Here is an 18,114-nt window from a genome sequence, read left to right as displayed (position 1 = left end):
TTCTCCTTCGCCCAACAGTAGCATAGCTTCCACTGGTACCCTGCTGGCCAACAGTACCGGCAGCGGTTGTTGGTAACCCGGGCCTCAACCAATCTGGTATAGAAATCTAATTCATTATCTGCATATATGATTTGGCAAAGATTTTATGCCGGATGTCCTTCCTGATGCAACCCTCCCCATTTATCCAGGCTTGGGAATGGCACTAAGAATGCACTGGCTTGTGCACCCTCGGTGGCTGGTTTTAGCATAGCATTGTAAGATAGTGATTGCAAACATTCTCAAATCCTCTGTGAATATTACACATGACCATTGTAACTCTGGTCACGCCCATATTTGCATATGAAACTGATCGTTGGTTTCAGTCGTTATGCTACTATATTGTTTATTAGGGTGGGGATACCTGCAGTCAGTTTAGACTGAAGAGGTCCCTTAGATGAGGGATGAAACATATCTGTCAATAAACGTATCTAGATGAACTGATTCAACTTTCTTTGATTTTCTTAGCTGGATTATTGAGCATGCATAAAGACAAATAAATTTGCCTTGCCTTGCCTTGTAGTAGAAGAAGATCGCAGTGGAGGAAAACAAATCGGAGAAACTATCTGAAGTGGGTACAGACAGTCGATGAGGATGGCTCTAGAGACCAATGGAGTGGTGGGTGCCATCCAGGCCTGGCTCCAGTCTTCTCAGCATGTCCAGGTGCCCTTTGACTGGCTGAACGCTTGTGTGGAATGGTTACGGATAGAGGGAGGGAGAGAAGGCCGTCTGTCACAGCAGCACATCAACCAACAAGTAATAAGAAAGTCTTGTTTTTTCCACTCTTCGTGCATACTTCATGCAAACCCAAAAACAATCAATCAATCAAACAATCAATACTCAAAGGCTGAACACGTAACCCTTGTTAAATTCATTAGCTTCCTAGATACAGCAGCACATCTAAATCATTAAGTTGGGAAGTCTGGTTTTATTTATCTCTTCAGTTTCATGTGGATGGTTGGACTTTGGCATTTTCTTAAATTTTGGCATCTGAGATTATCAATTTTCAGCCTTGGGCAACCAGACCTAATTTTTTGTTGTGATTCTTTTCTAGTATTGTGCTCAGCTGGTTGAAAAAGAATGATGATCACTAACTGATATACCATTTATTGTAAATTAGCTCTTAATTGGCTCTTCCTTCATTAGATGGGGGCTATTTGGCCTTACTCATCTCCATTTCTTTCTATTTGACACACACGGTACATATGGCATGTTCCCTCTCATGTTAAGATGGCAAATGTGTGATGCAAACCAATTATTGCATTAAATGCAAATACACTTGAATAAAGATAAGAAATTGAAGACTGAACAAACCTAATCCAGGATCTCAACTGTAATCTCCTTTTTTTCAAATTACAGACATTTCATTGCTGTTGTTGCATGTTAAAATAAATGAGTGGACAATATTATATCTGTGTAAGGATTGGCATTTGTAGTTAATAAATGCACTACCCAGAGTTTTCTCTGAATAGCAAATTTTCTCTCGGTTAGCTCAACCTCCTGTGGTAGTGTCAGAGTGCAAAAAAAATTCCAGAACTGAATTTTAAACTGAAGTGAAAGGGGAGCAATTAAGTGTCAATGAAGTTAGGCACATGCAACACCAAATGCAATGATAGTAACTGCATGCTTTAAGTCTTTTTTTATTATGATTATTATTATTAAAAAAACTGAAATATACAGCATGGCTTCATTTCAATGAATGACATCAGTCCTGGATGAAATTTCAGCGATTCTGCAAATGTACAGTAATAGTCGTATTTCCTGTAATACATTTTTCGGCACCCCTGCTAGTTGAATTCAGCTATAGGCTGAATCCCAAGTGCTTATGCGTCCAAACGCTTTTGTCCACAGGCACGTCACACATGAAAAAAAGAATGAATGTTACTGTCCCCACTGATTAGAGAGACAGACTAATCCCAACCAACCCTTTCCTTTCCTTGTTATTTTTTGTAGTAGCACAGGGCACCCCGTGTCCTATATCTGAGCATTTTGTAAAAATAGGAAAGAAGCAGAGTACAGCCAATACTGTGGCAGGGGGGTGTTACTCTTTCAAGATGGCAGGTCAAGATGAATACACTACTGCCTTATGAATTTAAAAAGTAATGGCTGCATAACAGTAGATAATATTCAGTGAAACACACTGAGCACCTTAATTCTGTTAAGTACTATGATAAACACAACCTTTTAGAAACAGATGCATTCTTTACAAATAATTGTTTAATGGCTGAGTTTTATTTTCTTTATACTGGTAACCCCATTGTAAGAGCATAATAAAAAACCAGGACAACCACAAAATGCACTTGCGCAACCAAATTTGTGAAGCTAGCTACCCAGTGGACACCCACATGTATTTTTTTCAATCCCTGGTTTTAATTTGAAAGGAGAATTAACTTTGAGTGGCATTTAGTGCTAATAACTGTAGCTCAGGTTTAATTGATTTGTCTAAGCAACAACTTACCATAATTTCATTTTCTCCCGCAACATTTTTAACATTAAAAATCTATTTTGTGAGCCTTAATTTGTTTGTGCAATATGAAAAAACATTTTATTTCACAGTTGCATGAAAAGAAATCAATCATGGTTTGAATAGCCAGTTTATATAGCATGCCATGTAACTTCACAAGACCAACCAGGATGGTCTCGGGATCATTATTAGAGTTTCATCCTCGCTGATCTGAAATTTAGCATTCAGCTGTGAATCCTCACTCAGAAGTACAGTACAGCTCAAAATGCTATCCTGACTTCCTGTATTTAAGAAATTTGAATCCAACCTCTTGTCCTCTTAGGTGTTGGACCAGTGGCTGTTGGCAGACCTGAGGGACCTGGGTCACCCTGTCCTCCCTGATGGTCTCTCTCAGGCCCAGAAGACTGAGCTTAGTGGTACCTTCTGTGTTCAGGTGAAAATAAAAGTGCTGCATTTTTTATAGACTTCTCTCTTAGAGTAAATGTTCTCTGTCAACCTATAATTGATTGTCTGTGTAGGTCTATATGTCCTCAGACTCAGCTATCTTCATCATTTGAGAAGGCACTAGTATTTTGATAATAAATATTTTAATTGGAATTGAATTCCACCATAATGACATTGGTTCATACAGCCCTCTTGAAACTTGTATTAGAATGTCATAGAATTCAGTTAATGGCACGTTAATCTTATTTTTTTTACATATATGTAATAATTTATGTTTGTAATAAGGTAGGAACATGACAGCTACATAGGAAGGCTGTCTGTTCTGTAACCCTAACCATAATGCAGCATGGAGCATCCCATTCCATTTCTGAAATATAGCTACATGAAAAGATAATGGACAGAGAAAATTAAGGATCCAGTAGGATTCTCTCTGGCCTTTGGAGAGGTGTAGGTGGCAAAGTGGCAATTGGGGTGGGTTTTGTGCAGGCCTGATGCCTTTGATGACTGCGCCAAATAAAATGCATGAAAAAGTCATGGCTGGAATACAGTCATGAGTCATGCCAAAGCTGGGGTTGAATTTTCCCTTTAGATAGTGATGGCTAATAATGAGTCCAACTAATACTGAGAACAAACTACTTTGATAGTGATAAATGGCCGTATGTAGGAATCCATGTTACTCTGTAATCATGCTGTAATAAGTCTTTAATAAGTAAGGTAGCAGCCGCCTTAAGAAAGGAACATATGCATGGTAGGGCTGCACAATTAATTGTAAATGATCAGATATTGAGATTTTATGTTATCTCAATAAGTTATTTTACAATTCAGCATTTGAATTATATTTTTGATGTATCTGAAAGCCACTGTGTTAAATCAACCAACTAATCACAACCTTTGAGTGTGCATGTGAACATAAGTGGCTGGCACTAACAAATGGGAAAGAAAGAGAGAAGCCCAGTATAGCACATTTTTGGAAAAAGGTGATAACATTTAAAGTTAAAAAGAAAAGAAAAGAATGGATAGGCCCAATAGTGTAAGATGCAAATGTGCAAGTAATTTTGTCTCTTAATCATGATCACAGTGTTTAACAAAGTAACAGGGATTATCATTTTGGCCATAATCAGGTAGCCTTAGCATGTGGTGTCATGTACGAACATAATATCCAGAGGGCCCACTGTTTAACCAAAGGTTTTACTTACTCTATCATAGGTTGATTCATTACTGGACATCAGCCAGCCAGCATATGGGCAGTTGCAGAAATTCCACAGCACATACTGTACCAACGATGAGGTGTCTGCTATCACACAGACCACCCAGAAACCCTGGGAGGCCAAGCCAACACGCATGCTACTGCTGCAGGTCAGAGAATAAGCAGAGCAGAGTGGTAAAATTCCTGTTGATATTCTTGTTGTTTCCAAAAAAAACTCAAGGGACTTAAATATACCCATGAAACACTAAATTGAGTAATGAAAAGAATGTTGTCAGTAATGCTGTCATCGTGACTATTTCTTACTGGAAGGGTAAAAACAAACCCCCCTGCAATTGGTACACTATGGGAGAAAAGCACCAAGACAAAACGCAACAACCCTAAAGAGTTCTCATAAAGGAAAGGGTAAAGATTCATTACCATGTTCTAATCAAAATGAATATTAATCCATGATCATTGTCTGCCCTGGTGACAAGTGGAATTATTCAGAGATGTCCTATTCCATACCCCTAGATGAGGACCCTAACTGGACAGCGTGTGGTCCCTGCTGTTTTCTGTGATGCTCCTTACAATGCTTCCAAGAGATGTTCCTTCTCATTCATTCTCACATAACAGTTATGACACAGCAAGAACATTTTTTAATTTTACACTATTGAATTTACTGTTTTAGGGGAGACCAATTTGACAGAGATCCATTGGGAACATTTTCCTGGTTGAGTATTAGCATTATGTCTTAAACAGTAATGTTGAATGTTGCACTTGATGGTATTCCGGCAGTCTGTCTATCAGTCAATATCTCGACTATTTTCATGACGCCAGACTTTCTGAATTGAATGTTTTTGTATTGCTATAATTGAAACATGCCATGATTATTAATTGTGCAAATCACAATAGATTGTGCAATTCTAGTCTAGGACCAAGCTTAATTTATATATATATATATATATATATATATATATATATATATATATATATATATATATATATATATATATATATATGTCGTATGTAATGTGTGTGTGTGTGTGTGTGTGTGAGTGTGTGTGCAAAAATGACAAGAAGCGCTGTCTCACTGAATTAGAGCTGTCAAATGGAAAGAATTAGGGCATGTAAGTGAGAGCAACTAGAAGGATTACAAGGCACAGAGTCAGACTAGACTATAATTCTGTACTTAAGTAATACACTTATTCACTGCCCGACTTGCTTACACAAGAACAGCCCTTCAATAACTTGAAGATCCATTTCTTTTTGCCTTAATTTTTGGTTCTTGGGTCAAAAGTTTGAATCTCTTTCAATGGGGTCCATAGTTCAAAGCAAAGAAATGTTATGGTTTTCAAAAACGGCATCAACATTAATAGAACCAAGAACAAATATAATAAAACTTTATCAGTTTTTATGTATTCCTGAAGTATTCATTTTCAAATATTTTGACATTTTACTCTGTAATCACTGACAGGAAATATGGAAATGCATTACTATTCAAGAGTTTAAATGTGTTCAGTTGCATTTACACAGGTCAAATAAAGTCTGTCTGTGTGTTGTGTAGGTGACAGATGGCGTTCAGAGCTTGGAGGCCATGGAGTACCAGCCCATTCCTGCACTTAACACTTCTCTCAGGTTAAGGATTGGTTTGTAACATCTTCTAGATGCAAAAGTTTAAGGGATACCTTTTTATGTTGCAGTTACTTATTTAGCTTGCAGTTAGCTATGAATCTTGTTGATTTTGCTGCCAAGTTATTTTCTGGGTAAACAGTGGCAAAGGTAGACACTTTTCTCCACTTGCATATCTGGCGAATGACTGTAAAAGCATGTCTTTAAATTTCACAGATTCTCAATTATTTTACTTCCATAAATATTCTGTTTCATTTATTCTAAGGGGTCATGTAAGAGTAATCATCCCTACTGAAATAAAATAAATGTTAAAAAACACAGATGTAGCGGTGTCCAGGTAGCATGGTGTTCTATTCTGTTGCCTACCAACACAGGGCTCCCATTTTGAATCCCTGTGTTGCCTTCGACTTGGTCAGGCGTCCCTACAGACACAATTGGCCGTGTCTGCGGGTGGAAAGCTGGATGTGGGTATGTGTCCTGGTTGCTGCACTAGCGCCTCCTCTGGTCGGTTGGGGCGCCTGTCCGGGGGGGAGGGGGAACTGGGGGGAATAGCGTGAGCCTTCCACGTGCTACGTCCGCCTGGCGAAACCCGTCACTGTCAGGTGAAAAGAAGTGGCTGGCAACTCCACATGTATCAGAGGAGGCATGTGGTAGCCTGCAGCCCTCCCCAGATCGGCAGAGGGGGTGGAGCAGCGACCAGGATGGCTCGGAAAATAGGGTAATTGGCCAAGTACAATTGGGGAGAAAAGGGGGGGGGGGTCAAAAAAGAAATAAAAAAAAACATCCATGTCAACACAGGGTAAAAAAAACCCCCAAAAGCTCACTGCTATTAATTTTTAAACAGATCTCAGTGGACAGTCTAAATAGTTATATATATACTATATATATATATACTATATATATATATATATATATATATATATATATATATCCAACTAATCCCAGGCCGGGAGTGAAACTGAAGTTGCAGGGGCCGATGGTGTGCAGACTGGGTGTGCTACTGCTGGGGCCAGCCAACGTCACGGTCTTGGGGGGTGAGGTTGAGGACATGGTGCATAGGAATTCCCAGGTAAACTGTTATTAAGTTTTCTTTAACGTTAAAGTTCTCCTCTGTAGTCATTATGTGACCATTCTGCATCTCATGGGGAGTAGAGGTTATTTCATTTGGGGATGCAGAAGCATTAACTGTATATTCTGGTCTAGCTAGGAAAATGATGCAATAAGTGTGTTTCTACATGTATTTACTTCATGATTCCAGTCTTTTGGTAAATACAACTGTGCATGGAGGAATCTCATTACATTAGTCATTTAAATCAGATGTTGTTTTAATTTGTATATAAACTACATGTTTGTAGCCAACCTGAGATGGGAAAAAGACCTTTTCCCATTCTTCCCATTCCTTTTATGTACTTGTTTATATTACACAATAGGTTATATAAAAGTATGATTTCTGTTCTATCATATCCAGGGCAGGGTGCTATGTAGGGCCCTTGGGCTTCCTGAAGAGGAGCAACAGATCGAGGCAGAGGAACAGCAGGAGATGGGGGAAGTGCTACCATCAAATCAGGGTAAGCGTGAGTAGGCTTGTGTAGCTTTGTTTCTATGTCATGCTCTAATAATCATTGGTGATATAAAACATGTACTGCACAAAGGGAGCAGTTTAAAGGGAGTTAAAGCAAACCATTGCAACCCCCTTCTTCAAACATGAAATGCGTGTCCTGAAAAGTAGTGCATTTAAGACTATACCTCTACCCCCCCTTTTTTTTGGATCCCCCCCCACTTTTTTTTTCTCCCCAATTGTACTTGGCCAATTACCCTATTTTCCAAGCAGTCCCGGTCGCTGCCCCACCCACTGTGCTGATCCGGGAGAGGGCTGCAGACTACCACATGCCTCCTTCGATACATATGGAGTCACCAGCCGTTTCTTTTCACCTGACAGTGAGGAGTTTTGCTAGGGGGACGTAGCGTGTGGGAGGATCATGCTATTCCCCCCAGTTCCTCTTCCCTCCGGCCAACCAGAGGACGCGCTAGTGCAGCGACCAGGACACATACCCACATCTGGCTCCCCACCCGCAGACATGGCCAATTGTGTCTGCAGGGACGCCCAACCAAGCCGGAGGTAACACGAACCAATGATCCCCGTGTTGGTAGGCAACAGAATAGACCGTTATGCTACCTGGACGCTCTACCCATGTCTTTATGCATGTTTAATAATCCAGGTAAGGAAATCAAAGAAAGTTGAATCCGTTCATCTGGGCACAACATTTATTGACAGAAGCGTTTCATCACTCATCTAAGTGGCCTCTTCAGTTTCAACTGACTGTAGGTATCTCCATCCTTATAAACAATACAGTGGCATAACGATTGAAAACAACGACCATCCCTGAACAAGGGGGAGGGCTAAGAGTACATCAATACTGTGATTGCAACTATTCCCCAATCCTCTGTGAATAGTACACATGGTCATTGTAACTCTAGTTAATGGTCATAGCAAAGTGCATGTGAAACCGATCATTGCTTTCGGTCGTTATGTCACTGTATGGTTTATAAGGGTGGGGATACCTGCAGTCAGTTGAAACTGAGGAGACCACTTAGATGAGTGATGAAATGCTTCTGTCAATAAATGTTGTGTCCAGATGAACTGATTCAACTTTCTGTGATTTCCTTACCTGGATTATTGAGCATGTATAAAGACACTACGTGTCTTCGTTTCCACCATTGGAGTTTAAATATTATCATACTGTGTGATTTTTGGTGCAAATGCAGGCATCTAAAAAAACATTGCTTTATTAATACCTGCTTGGATTTTTCAATAAAAACCACTGTTTTCAAGTGTTTTTATGCTTGCTCAGTAATCCAGGTAAGATAAAATAAAGTTGAATCAGTTCATCTAGGTACAACGTTTATTGACAGAAAAGTTTCATCACTCTTCAAAGTGACATCTTCAGTCTAAACGAACTGCTTGTATCCCCACCCTTATAAACAATACAGTTGTATAACAACCGAAACCAACGATTGGTTTCCTATGCAAATAGGCGTGACCATTAACTAGAGTTTCAATGGCCATGTGTACTATTCACAAAGGATTTGGGAATGTTTACAGTCACAGCATTATACGATAGCGACAGATGATGTGGCATTACGGCCTATTGTTTGTACGATTAACTCAGTGACCTAAAACATCTCTAAGTTTTTGGCATCTGGTCTTAACCCGTTGGTAGGCAGTAAAATGAACATCACATTCGGAACACTGGATTTTGTGGATAAGGTGAGTGGCATCATTATGGAGGAGGAATAAACAATGGTCTCTTATGATGTTAAGTTTCTCTTCACATGCATTCTTGTTGATGAAGCAGTGGAGAAAATTGCATTATTAAATTAATTATGAAATTACAAAACGACCCCACCCTTAGCAATAGGACTACCCTTAACACTGACCAGATGTGTCTGCTCCTGAAGCTGTGTCTTCAGTCCACGTACTTCACATGCAGGGGGCAGTACTATAGGCATGGCATGGTATAGCATGGGTGTGCTATGGGTTCCCCAGTCTCACCTTTAGTGGCCAACTTTTAAATGGAGGAAGTGGAAAAGAGGACTCTCCGGTCTTATCCAGGGACACCACCTAGCCATTGGTTCAGATCTGTGGATGACACCTGGGTTAAAATTAAATCTCAGGACGTACCACATTTCACCGACCACATTAACTCTGTGGACAACCACATCAAGTTCACCAGGGAGAATGTGAAAAATAATAATAATAATAATTGGGCATCTGATTAAGATGTCTCCTGGGCGCCTTCCTTTGGAGGTTTTCCGGGCACGTCCAACTTGGAGGAGACCCCGGGGTAGACGCAGAATTCGCTGGAGGGACTACATGTCCAATCTGGCCTGGGAACACCTTGGGATCCCCCAGGAAGAGCTGGAGGGCATTGCTGGGGAGAGGGACGTCTGGAGTGCCCTACTTAGCTTGCTGCCACCGCGACCCGACCCCGGAGAAGCGGCTGATGATGAGATGAGATGAGATGAGATTTTATTTTATTTATATATCACTTTTCTAAAACAATGTTACAAAGTGCTTCACACAAAAAAAAGATAAAACCAGACAAGGCAAAAATAAGAGTAAGATCAAGTAAGAGTAAAAATAACAGTATAAATAAAAACAAATATCAATCATTTGTAAAAGATTTCATAAAAAGAATAGTTTTAAAACGAGATTTAAAAGAAGCTAGAGACTTGTTTTGTCTTAGCTCAACAGGAGGAGAGTTCCATAGTGTGGGGGCTCTAACAGCAAAAGCCAGGTCACCCTTTGTAACAAACCTAGACCTGGGAATAACTAGCAGGGCTCCATCTGCAGACCTTAACAGTCGAAGGGTGATGCCAGTCAGGTTAGCCTTCTTAGACTGTGAAATTGCAATTGGTGATTGGGGAAATTTGATTGTTGATGTTTACTGTAAACCAACACATACTGATCAGTACTCAAGGTTTGACTCTCATCATCCCCAGGAGCACAAACTAGGAGTCATCAGGATGCTGTACCACCGAGCTGACAACATCCCCACCGACACATCGGCCGGGGAAGGGGAGAAATCCCACATTAAACAGGCCCTGGTTAAGTGTTGTTATCCTAACTGGGAGTTTGTCGAAGCCAGAAAGATGCCCAAACAGTGTACCAGCCAATTTAAGAGAGGAGAAGGACAACAGCTGCTTAAGCGTAAACCAGTGGGGATTCTGTATGTGGCGGGAGTGTCGGAAAAGTTGAGACGCGTATTTTTCCAAACACCACGTCTCATTTGCTTTCAAACCCCAAAAAACGCTGCACCAGAAGTTGGTCCACCACAAGAATCTTGTCCCCTGGCACAAACAGAGCAATATAGTGTATGCTGTTAAGTGCCGGGAGGATTGCTATGACTTATACATTGGGGAAACTAAATAAACGCTGGCCAAGAGGATGGCACAACATAGGAGAGCTAACATGTCAGGCCAGGAATCCACAGCCTACACCCATCTATAGGCCAGTGGCCACTCTTTCAAGGATGAGGATGTGCACATCCTTGAAAGAGTGGCCACTGGCCTGGATGAGGATGAGGATGTGCACATCCTTGAAAGGGAGGAACACTGGTTCGAATGGGGAGTCAGAGGCCATCTATGTTAAGAGAAAATCACCATCCCAGAACCGGGTGCGGGGCTAAGAGTACATCTTTTGCCATCTTACAATGCTGTGACTGCAAACATTCCCAAATCCTCTGTAAATAGTACACATGGCCATTGAAACTCTAGTTAATGGTCATGCCTATTTGCATATGAAACTGATTGCTGGTTTCGGTTGTTATGCTACTGTATTGTTGATAAGGGGTGGGGATACCTGCAGTCAGTTTAGACTGAAGATGTCACTTAGATGAGTGATGAAATATCTGTCAATAAACATTGTATCCAGATGAACTGATTCAACTTCCTTTGACAGTTTTTTCAAGCGTCTGCATTAACTGATGGAGAAGAGCACAAATTATTTAAATTTAAATGAAAAAAAAAAACATGAAACATTTATTTTGGCATCCCCGTGGCGCCCAATGACTGCTGGGATAGGCTCCAGCATCCCCGCGACCCTGAGCAGGGTAAGTGCTTTGGATAATGGATGGATGGATGGATGGATAATATTTTCAAGCATCATTGTTCTCTTATTTTTTTCAACAACAGGTTGATCCTTGGAAGCTTCCCTATAAAATACTGACTATCACACTTTGCCTCAAGTGATAACAATTTTTTATAAATATCAAAAATGGCTTGCATTTCTTTGTAGGCTATGGTATGAACTTTCTGTGCATCAACACCAGTTGTTGCCGTTGACACATAGTTAATGCATCATCACATAGATGTAACATATTGGGCATCAATTTGGCATCTGTCCAGACACAAATAACATTTGTAAGCAATTATTGGCCAATATTGATAAGTTGACTGATATGTGTACCCCAACTAAGGATTGCAGGCTTTACCAAAGCAAGCATCGTCAGTCTGAAGCATTACCAATTGGATTTTAAGTCAAACTAGTGAAACATTTTTTTTTTATTGCAAGAAAGGTGTTTTACTCCTTGGGCATTTAAATTCTGAATTACCACATTTTATTGGATTACCACTTTTTATTATTAGGTGCAGTTTTTTCTTTCACTGCTTCTTACACTCTGATTATCATGCCTATTAATCACATTGTGTGGCTGAAACTACCCTTTCCTATAACTGATCCTTAAATCTATTTGTGTTTGTTTTTTGTTTTTTGCTCAGGAAACCAGGAAATGGATGACTTTGAGTTAGATGACCAAGAACTTTTGGCCAGTCTGGAGGCCCAGGAGCTGGTGGAAAGGGCTCAGGAAGAGTCTAGCTTGGAGAGCGGTTATGGGACACTCAGTGTGGTCCCCTCTCAATCTTATCAGAGCTCTTCAATCAGGAGTAATTCCTCTACTGCCTCATTTGGGTGGGTAGTTTGTAAATTTGATGTTACCTTGACATTCTGATTCCTGAACTCCCCTGACAAACATTTAAAGGGCTGCCTCTAGAAATCAAGCAAACAGTTGTTCCTTGCCTCACAGCATTCATTTGCAGCTGGCGTCTGGGTAGCGTAGCAGTCTATTCCATTGCCTTTCAACACGGGGATCGCTGGTTCGAATCCCCGTGTTACCTCCGGCTTGGTCGGGCATCCCTACAGACACAATTGGCCGTGTCTGCGGGTGGGAAGCCAGATGTGGGTATGTGTCGTGGTCACTGCACTAGCGCCTCCTCTGGTCAGTCGGGGCACCTGTTCAGGGGGGAAGGGGCGCTACGTCCCCCTGGCGAAACGCCTCACTGTCAGGTGAAAAGAAATGGCTGGCGACTCCACATGTATCGGAGGAGGCATGTGGTAGTCTGCAGCCCTCCCCGGCTCGGCAGAGGGGGTGGAGCAGTGACCGGGACCACTCAGAAGAGTGGGGTAATTGGCCGGATACAATTGGGGTGAAAGGGGGGGGGGGTTTAAAAAAAACATTCATTTGCAGCCAGTGGCATATATTACTTTCAGTGAGGGATGCTAAGTGCACACAAGGACGCTTGAGTTGAACATTTTTTTAATTCAAGCGAACGTTTATTTCGCCACTTTCGCAACGCCTGCGGTTTCACTGCTGTTAACTCCCCTCATTCTCCTCCTACCATTGACTTTTCATGCATTTGCACCAACGCTTATTTCGCCACTTTCGCAACGCCTGCAGTTTCGCCGCTGTTAACTCCCCTCATTCTCCTCCTACCATTGACTTTTAATGCATTTGCACCGCTTGTAAATTTTGTTCTGCGTTTAGTTAAAACATCTTTTCAGTGTGCAACCTACGTCTCTGCTTTCTCACAGCAGTATGCTTTATTTGTTCCCAGCCCTGATCCCCTGATGGAGAATATTAGATATTCTAATATGATGTGCGCCATTCGGGTGCATGCGGGGTTTTGTGGTGTGCCAATGGATGTGATGAACGTCGTGAATTCACGTCATTTTAAATTCAACTGGCACTTGAATATGGAACACATTTTTTTGTTTGTTAATTATCATTTATATTAGTGCGTACAAGAAATTATTTCCTTTTAAGCTGATAGCCTTGATGGTTTTGAAATGCAACTGGCCCTTTAACGTAATAGGCCTGGGTTTTGTTATACCTTTCAAGCTGACAGTCAGTTTTGATGGCCTTGGTGGTTTTATTGGAAATCTGTAGTTCACAGGAGAGAATTTGTGTTTAAAATTTAAAAAATGCTCTCAAACAATAGTATTTGAATTTAAATATACTTCCTTTGTGTTGATTCTACATTAGTGCCACAATTTTACATTTAAATATCTGTTATTACAAGCTTAAGTCTTAAGAAGAAAAAAGCGATTAATCATGATTAATCACAGGAAGTTGTGTGATTATTTAATTTTTTTAATCGATCGAGAGCCCTAATTAAAAGCAGAACTGTAATCATTAAACAACATTCTGACATAGGTATTTTTCTTTTCAAGGTGTACTAAAGCAGTATGCAGAGCAAGTGAGAAAGTGTCATCTATAGATCTTTTGGAACAGTAGGCAAACTGTAATCGGTCAAGGTTAACAAGAATGTTACATTTTATATATGATATAACCAATCTTTCCAGGCACTTTGTAATAACAGAGGTCAAGGCAACAGGTCAGTAATCGTTAAGGCAAGAGACAGGTGTTTTCTTAGGTACAAGCACAGCGGTGGTTTTCTTAAAACACAATGGAATCACACACAATGATAGCGACGGGTTTAAACTCAAAACACAGTCAGTCCCTTATTGACTATCAATTAAGCAGCTCTAGGCTTCTATTGGTGAAATGATAGCACCAGTATATAAGTAATATGTTGTGAGTATAATCTTGGTTTCTTGTTTTGTTCTAGATACTTGCCTCAGCAGTTTAACAAAAACCACTTGTGAATTCTTAAAATCAATGTTAGTTCCAATCAATAAAACTTGAAGATCTAACCAGTTAGTTTAGTATATCTACCAGGATAGAGGGGCTATATAGTGTATAGAACATCAGCAGGTTTAAAACTATGTTAATTCAAACTAACATTAATTATTTGTGTCTTTCAGAATTGGAGTCTCCACACCCTCTTACAGTGGTAGCGCAAACCAAAACAACAGAAGTGGTTTAGTCCAAGGTCATCACAGGAGGAAGGAGCTACAGGATTCTGCCATTGTTGCGCCCTTCTCCTCTACCCACTCGACTAACCAAGAGGTCATCGATTATAACGTGGCAGAAGAAGATCTCCCTGATGACTTTGATGACCTGCCCCTGGATGAGTTGGATAGTGTTATCTTTCAGGAAAGTTCAACTGTCACTCCACAGTCTGACAGCACTCACACAAGTACACCACATGCTAACAAACATAACAGACTCACAGCAAAACTCAACAGTTTTGACGAAGCAGTGACACCACAGACTGATCAGCTTGACAGTTTACAACAACAGGAGACTCTGACAGGTTCCCGATCATGTATCAGCGCTGACAAATCCAGATTTATCAGGCCAGACAATAGTCAAAGCCTCTCTAGGCAGGCCACAGGGCAGCTGAAGACAATGACCTCCAAGTCCTACTTCTCCTCACCTCAGCCTCGATCACATGACAGTCAAAATTTTCTAGCTTACCGTGACAGGGATTTAATAGATGTAGACATGGATTCCTGCTTTCCTGATAAAATAGAAAGTTGCAGTTTGCAAGCTAAGTTTGACCACACACACAGTATAACTGCGCAGACAGAAGAAGCCTCAAGGGATGGACCCCTTGGTGGACATGTTAGTGGATCCCTTGGTGGACATGTGCATCAGAGACCAGAAGGGTCCCTTCAGACAAGGGTTTGGACAAATACAGCTGCTACTAGTACAGAACCATCACACTACAGTTATGGTCTTACCAGCCAGGCATCAAGCGGAGTAGAAGATAAGTTTTGCATTAAAACAGAAGCTCCATTTGAGAGCCCACAAAACACACCTCAGGGGCCAAGTAACACCTCGGGAGTTGTGGGATCTGGTAGAATGCCTGATAAAAAAAACCCACGATGTAATGTAACCTCTCTAACAACCAGCCTGACCTCTCCGCCGTTCACCTACCTGTGCCTCCTACAAAACTTAACCTCCTCCCAGCCGCACCCTCATGGAAGTGAGATCCGTGTCAAAGCCTTCATTGTGACTCTCTTAGGAAAACTGACCAGCAACAGCGGTGTTTGGCGTGTTTGGGCCACTATATCGGATGGCACAGGATACTTGGAGGTAGAGCTGTCAGATGAGATGTTGACGGGCCTGTTAGGCTTCTCCGTGGTAGAAAAGGGGGCTCTAAAGCGTGACCCAACTCGGAGAGGGGAGGTAGATGCCGGAATGAAGAGGTGTCAAGAGGAGCTTGTGGACATGTGCTGCGTGATGACCATCGCAGTTGAAGCAGAGGGTAGAAAAGCTGTGGTGACCAGAGCAAACCCAGTCACTGAGAATGACTTCCATGCGCTAGAGCAGAGGATCAGAGACAGGAGAGTATGAAAGGTGGAGGGGAAGAGGGGTCATTGTAGCCACAATGATACATGGGAAATTCTTGATGCTTGGGGGATGGGAGTCAAAAAATGGCAAATGGGCACACTTGAGGCAAACTTAAAACTGCCTACCTTCAGTGCTTTAAAAAGACTTAACACTTAGATGTTCCTGTTGATAGACCAGTGATCCCCATCAGTACAAAGTGACTGTAAATATAAGATTGGTGATCTGTTTATCGGTCATCAGCCTATTCTGCTGCTCATTATGTGATACAGAAGGGTGGCATTCTTGGTGATCATCAGCTGGGTTTTGCCTTGTATTCCATCTGTTACACATGAAAAATGTGACATTGTGCCATTGCTCAGTAAAAGATGTCATTCCTTTTTTCACAAAACTTATTTTTCTGTTTGAACTGCACTCTACAACTTGTTCATGTTAATTAAACAAACTAAAAAAGTGCATGCCATATCAATAGAAATCAGTTTTGGATCACTGTTTGTGTTGTTGTTTACTTTTTTTGGATTAGTACCAGAAGACATTATTCATTAAAAAAAAAAAGAAAATTTTGAACTTTACTTAGAAGATTATAGAGAAGAAGAAGTTCAAGGGGTTTTAGATGAGAGAAGGGTGAGGATGAGGGTGAATAGAAAGGGTGGAAAATGAAAAAGAATTCAACTTCTGATTGTTGTAATGAATTGCTGGCCTTTGCATTCATTCAATGCATCCATTGCTTTTGATTTGAAAAATGATTGAATGTCCAAGGGCAGTGTGAACCTTTATTAAACTCACCCTGAAGAGAATGAGAGGAAAGGAAGAGAAAGGAGAGGCCATGTGGTTTGATTATTTCCATTCATTACAGAGCTCGTCCATGTTTTATCCATGATGAGTTTATTTTGAAGAAACTGCAAAGACAGAGTAACATCAATTTTATTCTGTGCTTGTTTATATGCTGAAATAAAGCTGTTGTGGATGTTTTGTAAGTTCTTGAATACTGCTTTTAGCAGCTTTTACTACTCAAGCCTTTGCTTCTAATGTCTCACTTTTCTGTTTCACTTCTTTAAACGGGTCCTCAATCCCTGGGCCACTTCACTTCATTGGGTTCACTTTCCACTTGTTCAAGTCATGAAACATGTATATCAAGCTTTTGAAAAAACTCTCCAAACTAATTAGGGATTGGGATGTTTGACCGATATGCATGACAAAAATAAATATGTTATTTGGATAAATGGGGCCGTATTAATTTTCTCTGCCATCATCTGCCATCACATTAAGCGACATCTTTTTAAGAGTATGTTACACACCTATCAATGTTTGGTAGCACCTTAGTATTGGGAAGAAGTCTTGTTTTGTGTGATAATAAGCAGTGTATGCCCTAGTAAAGGCACTGTAATGAGCATATTTTTATGTATGCATGTATATGCATACACATATACATATGTGTTCATGTTTGCTTGGATGCTTGTCGATCTCAGTGCATGAGCTGGATGGCACATGCATGTGTCTCATTGCTATGCCAGTGTGCATATCCATTCAGTTGGCGGGTCTCAGTTCATTAAAGCTTAATCAGGTTGAACAGCTAAATTAGTACCCTGCTATGCATGTCGTTAGCCCGTTATATATGCTAATGAGGTTGGCTACAGTGGTGTGAAGGGGAGGAGCGGGGAAGAGAGGAGTGGTAACATAGGGGAGAATGGCGAGATGTAGATGTAGCAGTGTCTTGTGACCCCATTATCCTATGTAATATAGATGTAATTGGGCTTATATGCAGGTTTTCCCTCAAATAGTAATGAGATGCTGTCTGCTTGTGCATACGTTTGATTATTTGGCTTCCTCTTCAACTACTACCAAGATCAGGGGGAGTAAAAGCCTTCAGTGGGAATAAAAGAGAAATATCTATATATAAAGATAGCTGTAAGGAAAAAAACTTTAATACATAGCAGTGCAAGCTTGAATCAATTGACCCTTCGCTAAGCCCCGCCCTAGAACAGCCACTGTCCAATCCTACGTTAGTAACCGTTACTAAGCAGGGGAGGCCTGGCAAGCTATCGAGGATATGCTGAAGCGGTGCGCTTACGGTACCTGCAAATCAGACAGCAGATATCCTAAAAGTTTGGAGGGTGGGGTCGTATTTTGGGCTTTTCCTAAGCCTAAAACACAAGAGGAAAAATGTCGAATGTGGATCTAACAGTGTGAAAGACCTCACTCACAGCTGAATCCATCGAGGATAAACAAGAACACATTTGTTTGCTCCAAGGTAAGCTTGCTAACGTTAGCTAGCCTAGCTGGCCAGGTTAGCTATCTAGTACTAATGTAACCGGTTATTT

At 40.9% G+C, this 18,114-nt stretch overlaps 1 protein-coding gene across 1 annotated transcript; it reads left to right on the top strand.

The window, feature by feature from the left end:
• The first annotated feature begins 630 nt into the window (after positions 1–630).
• On the top strand, positions 631–16,947 carry rmi1 (RMI1, RecQ mediated genome instability 1, homolog (S. cerevisiae)). The gene is made up of 9 exons (XM_056279256.1): positions 631–792; positions 2,823–2,933; positions 4,151–4,300; positions 5,695–5,765; positions 6,705–6,828; positions 7,228–7,316; positions 10,923–10,936; positions 12,039–12,228; positions 14,362–16,947. Exons 1-9 carry the CDS (start codon positions 631–633, stop codon positions 15,797–15,799), a joined length of 2,349 nt encoding a protein of 782 aa, XP_056135231.1. The 3' UTR covers positions 15,800–16,947.
• The last annotated feature ends 1,167 nt before the right edge of the window (positions 16,948–18,114 follow it).

This window comes from Lampris incognitus, chromosome 1 (assembly GCF_029633865.1).
Source record: "Lampris incognitus isolate fLamInc1 chromosome 1, fLamInc1.hap2, whole genome shotgun sequence".
NCBI lineage: Eukaryota > Metazoa > Chordata > Actinopteri > Lampriformes > Lampridae > Lampris > Lampris incognitus.
The sequence above is the reverse complement of the archived record's forward strand: the minus strand, read 5'-3'. Positions and strand labels throughout refer to the sequence as shown.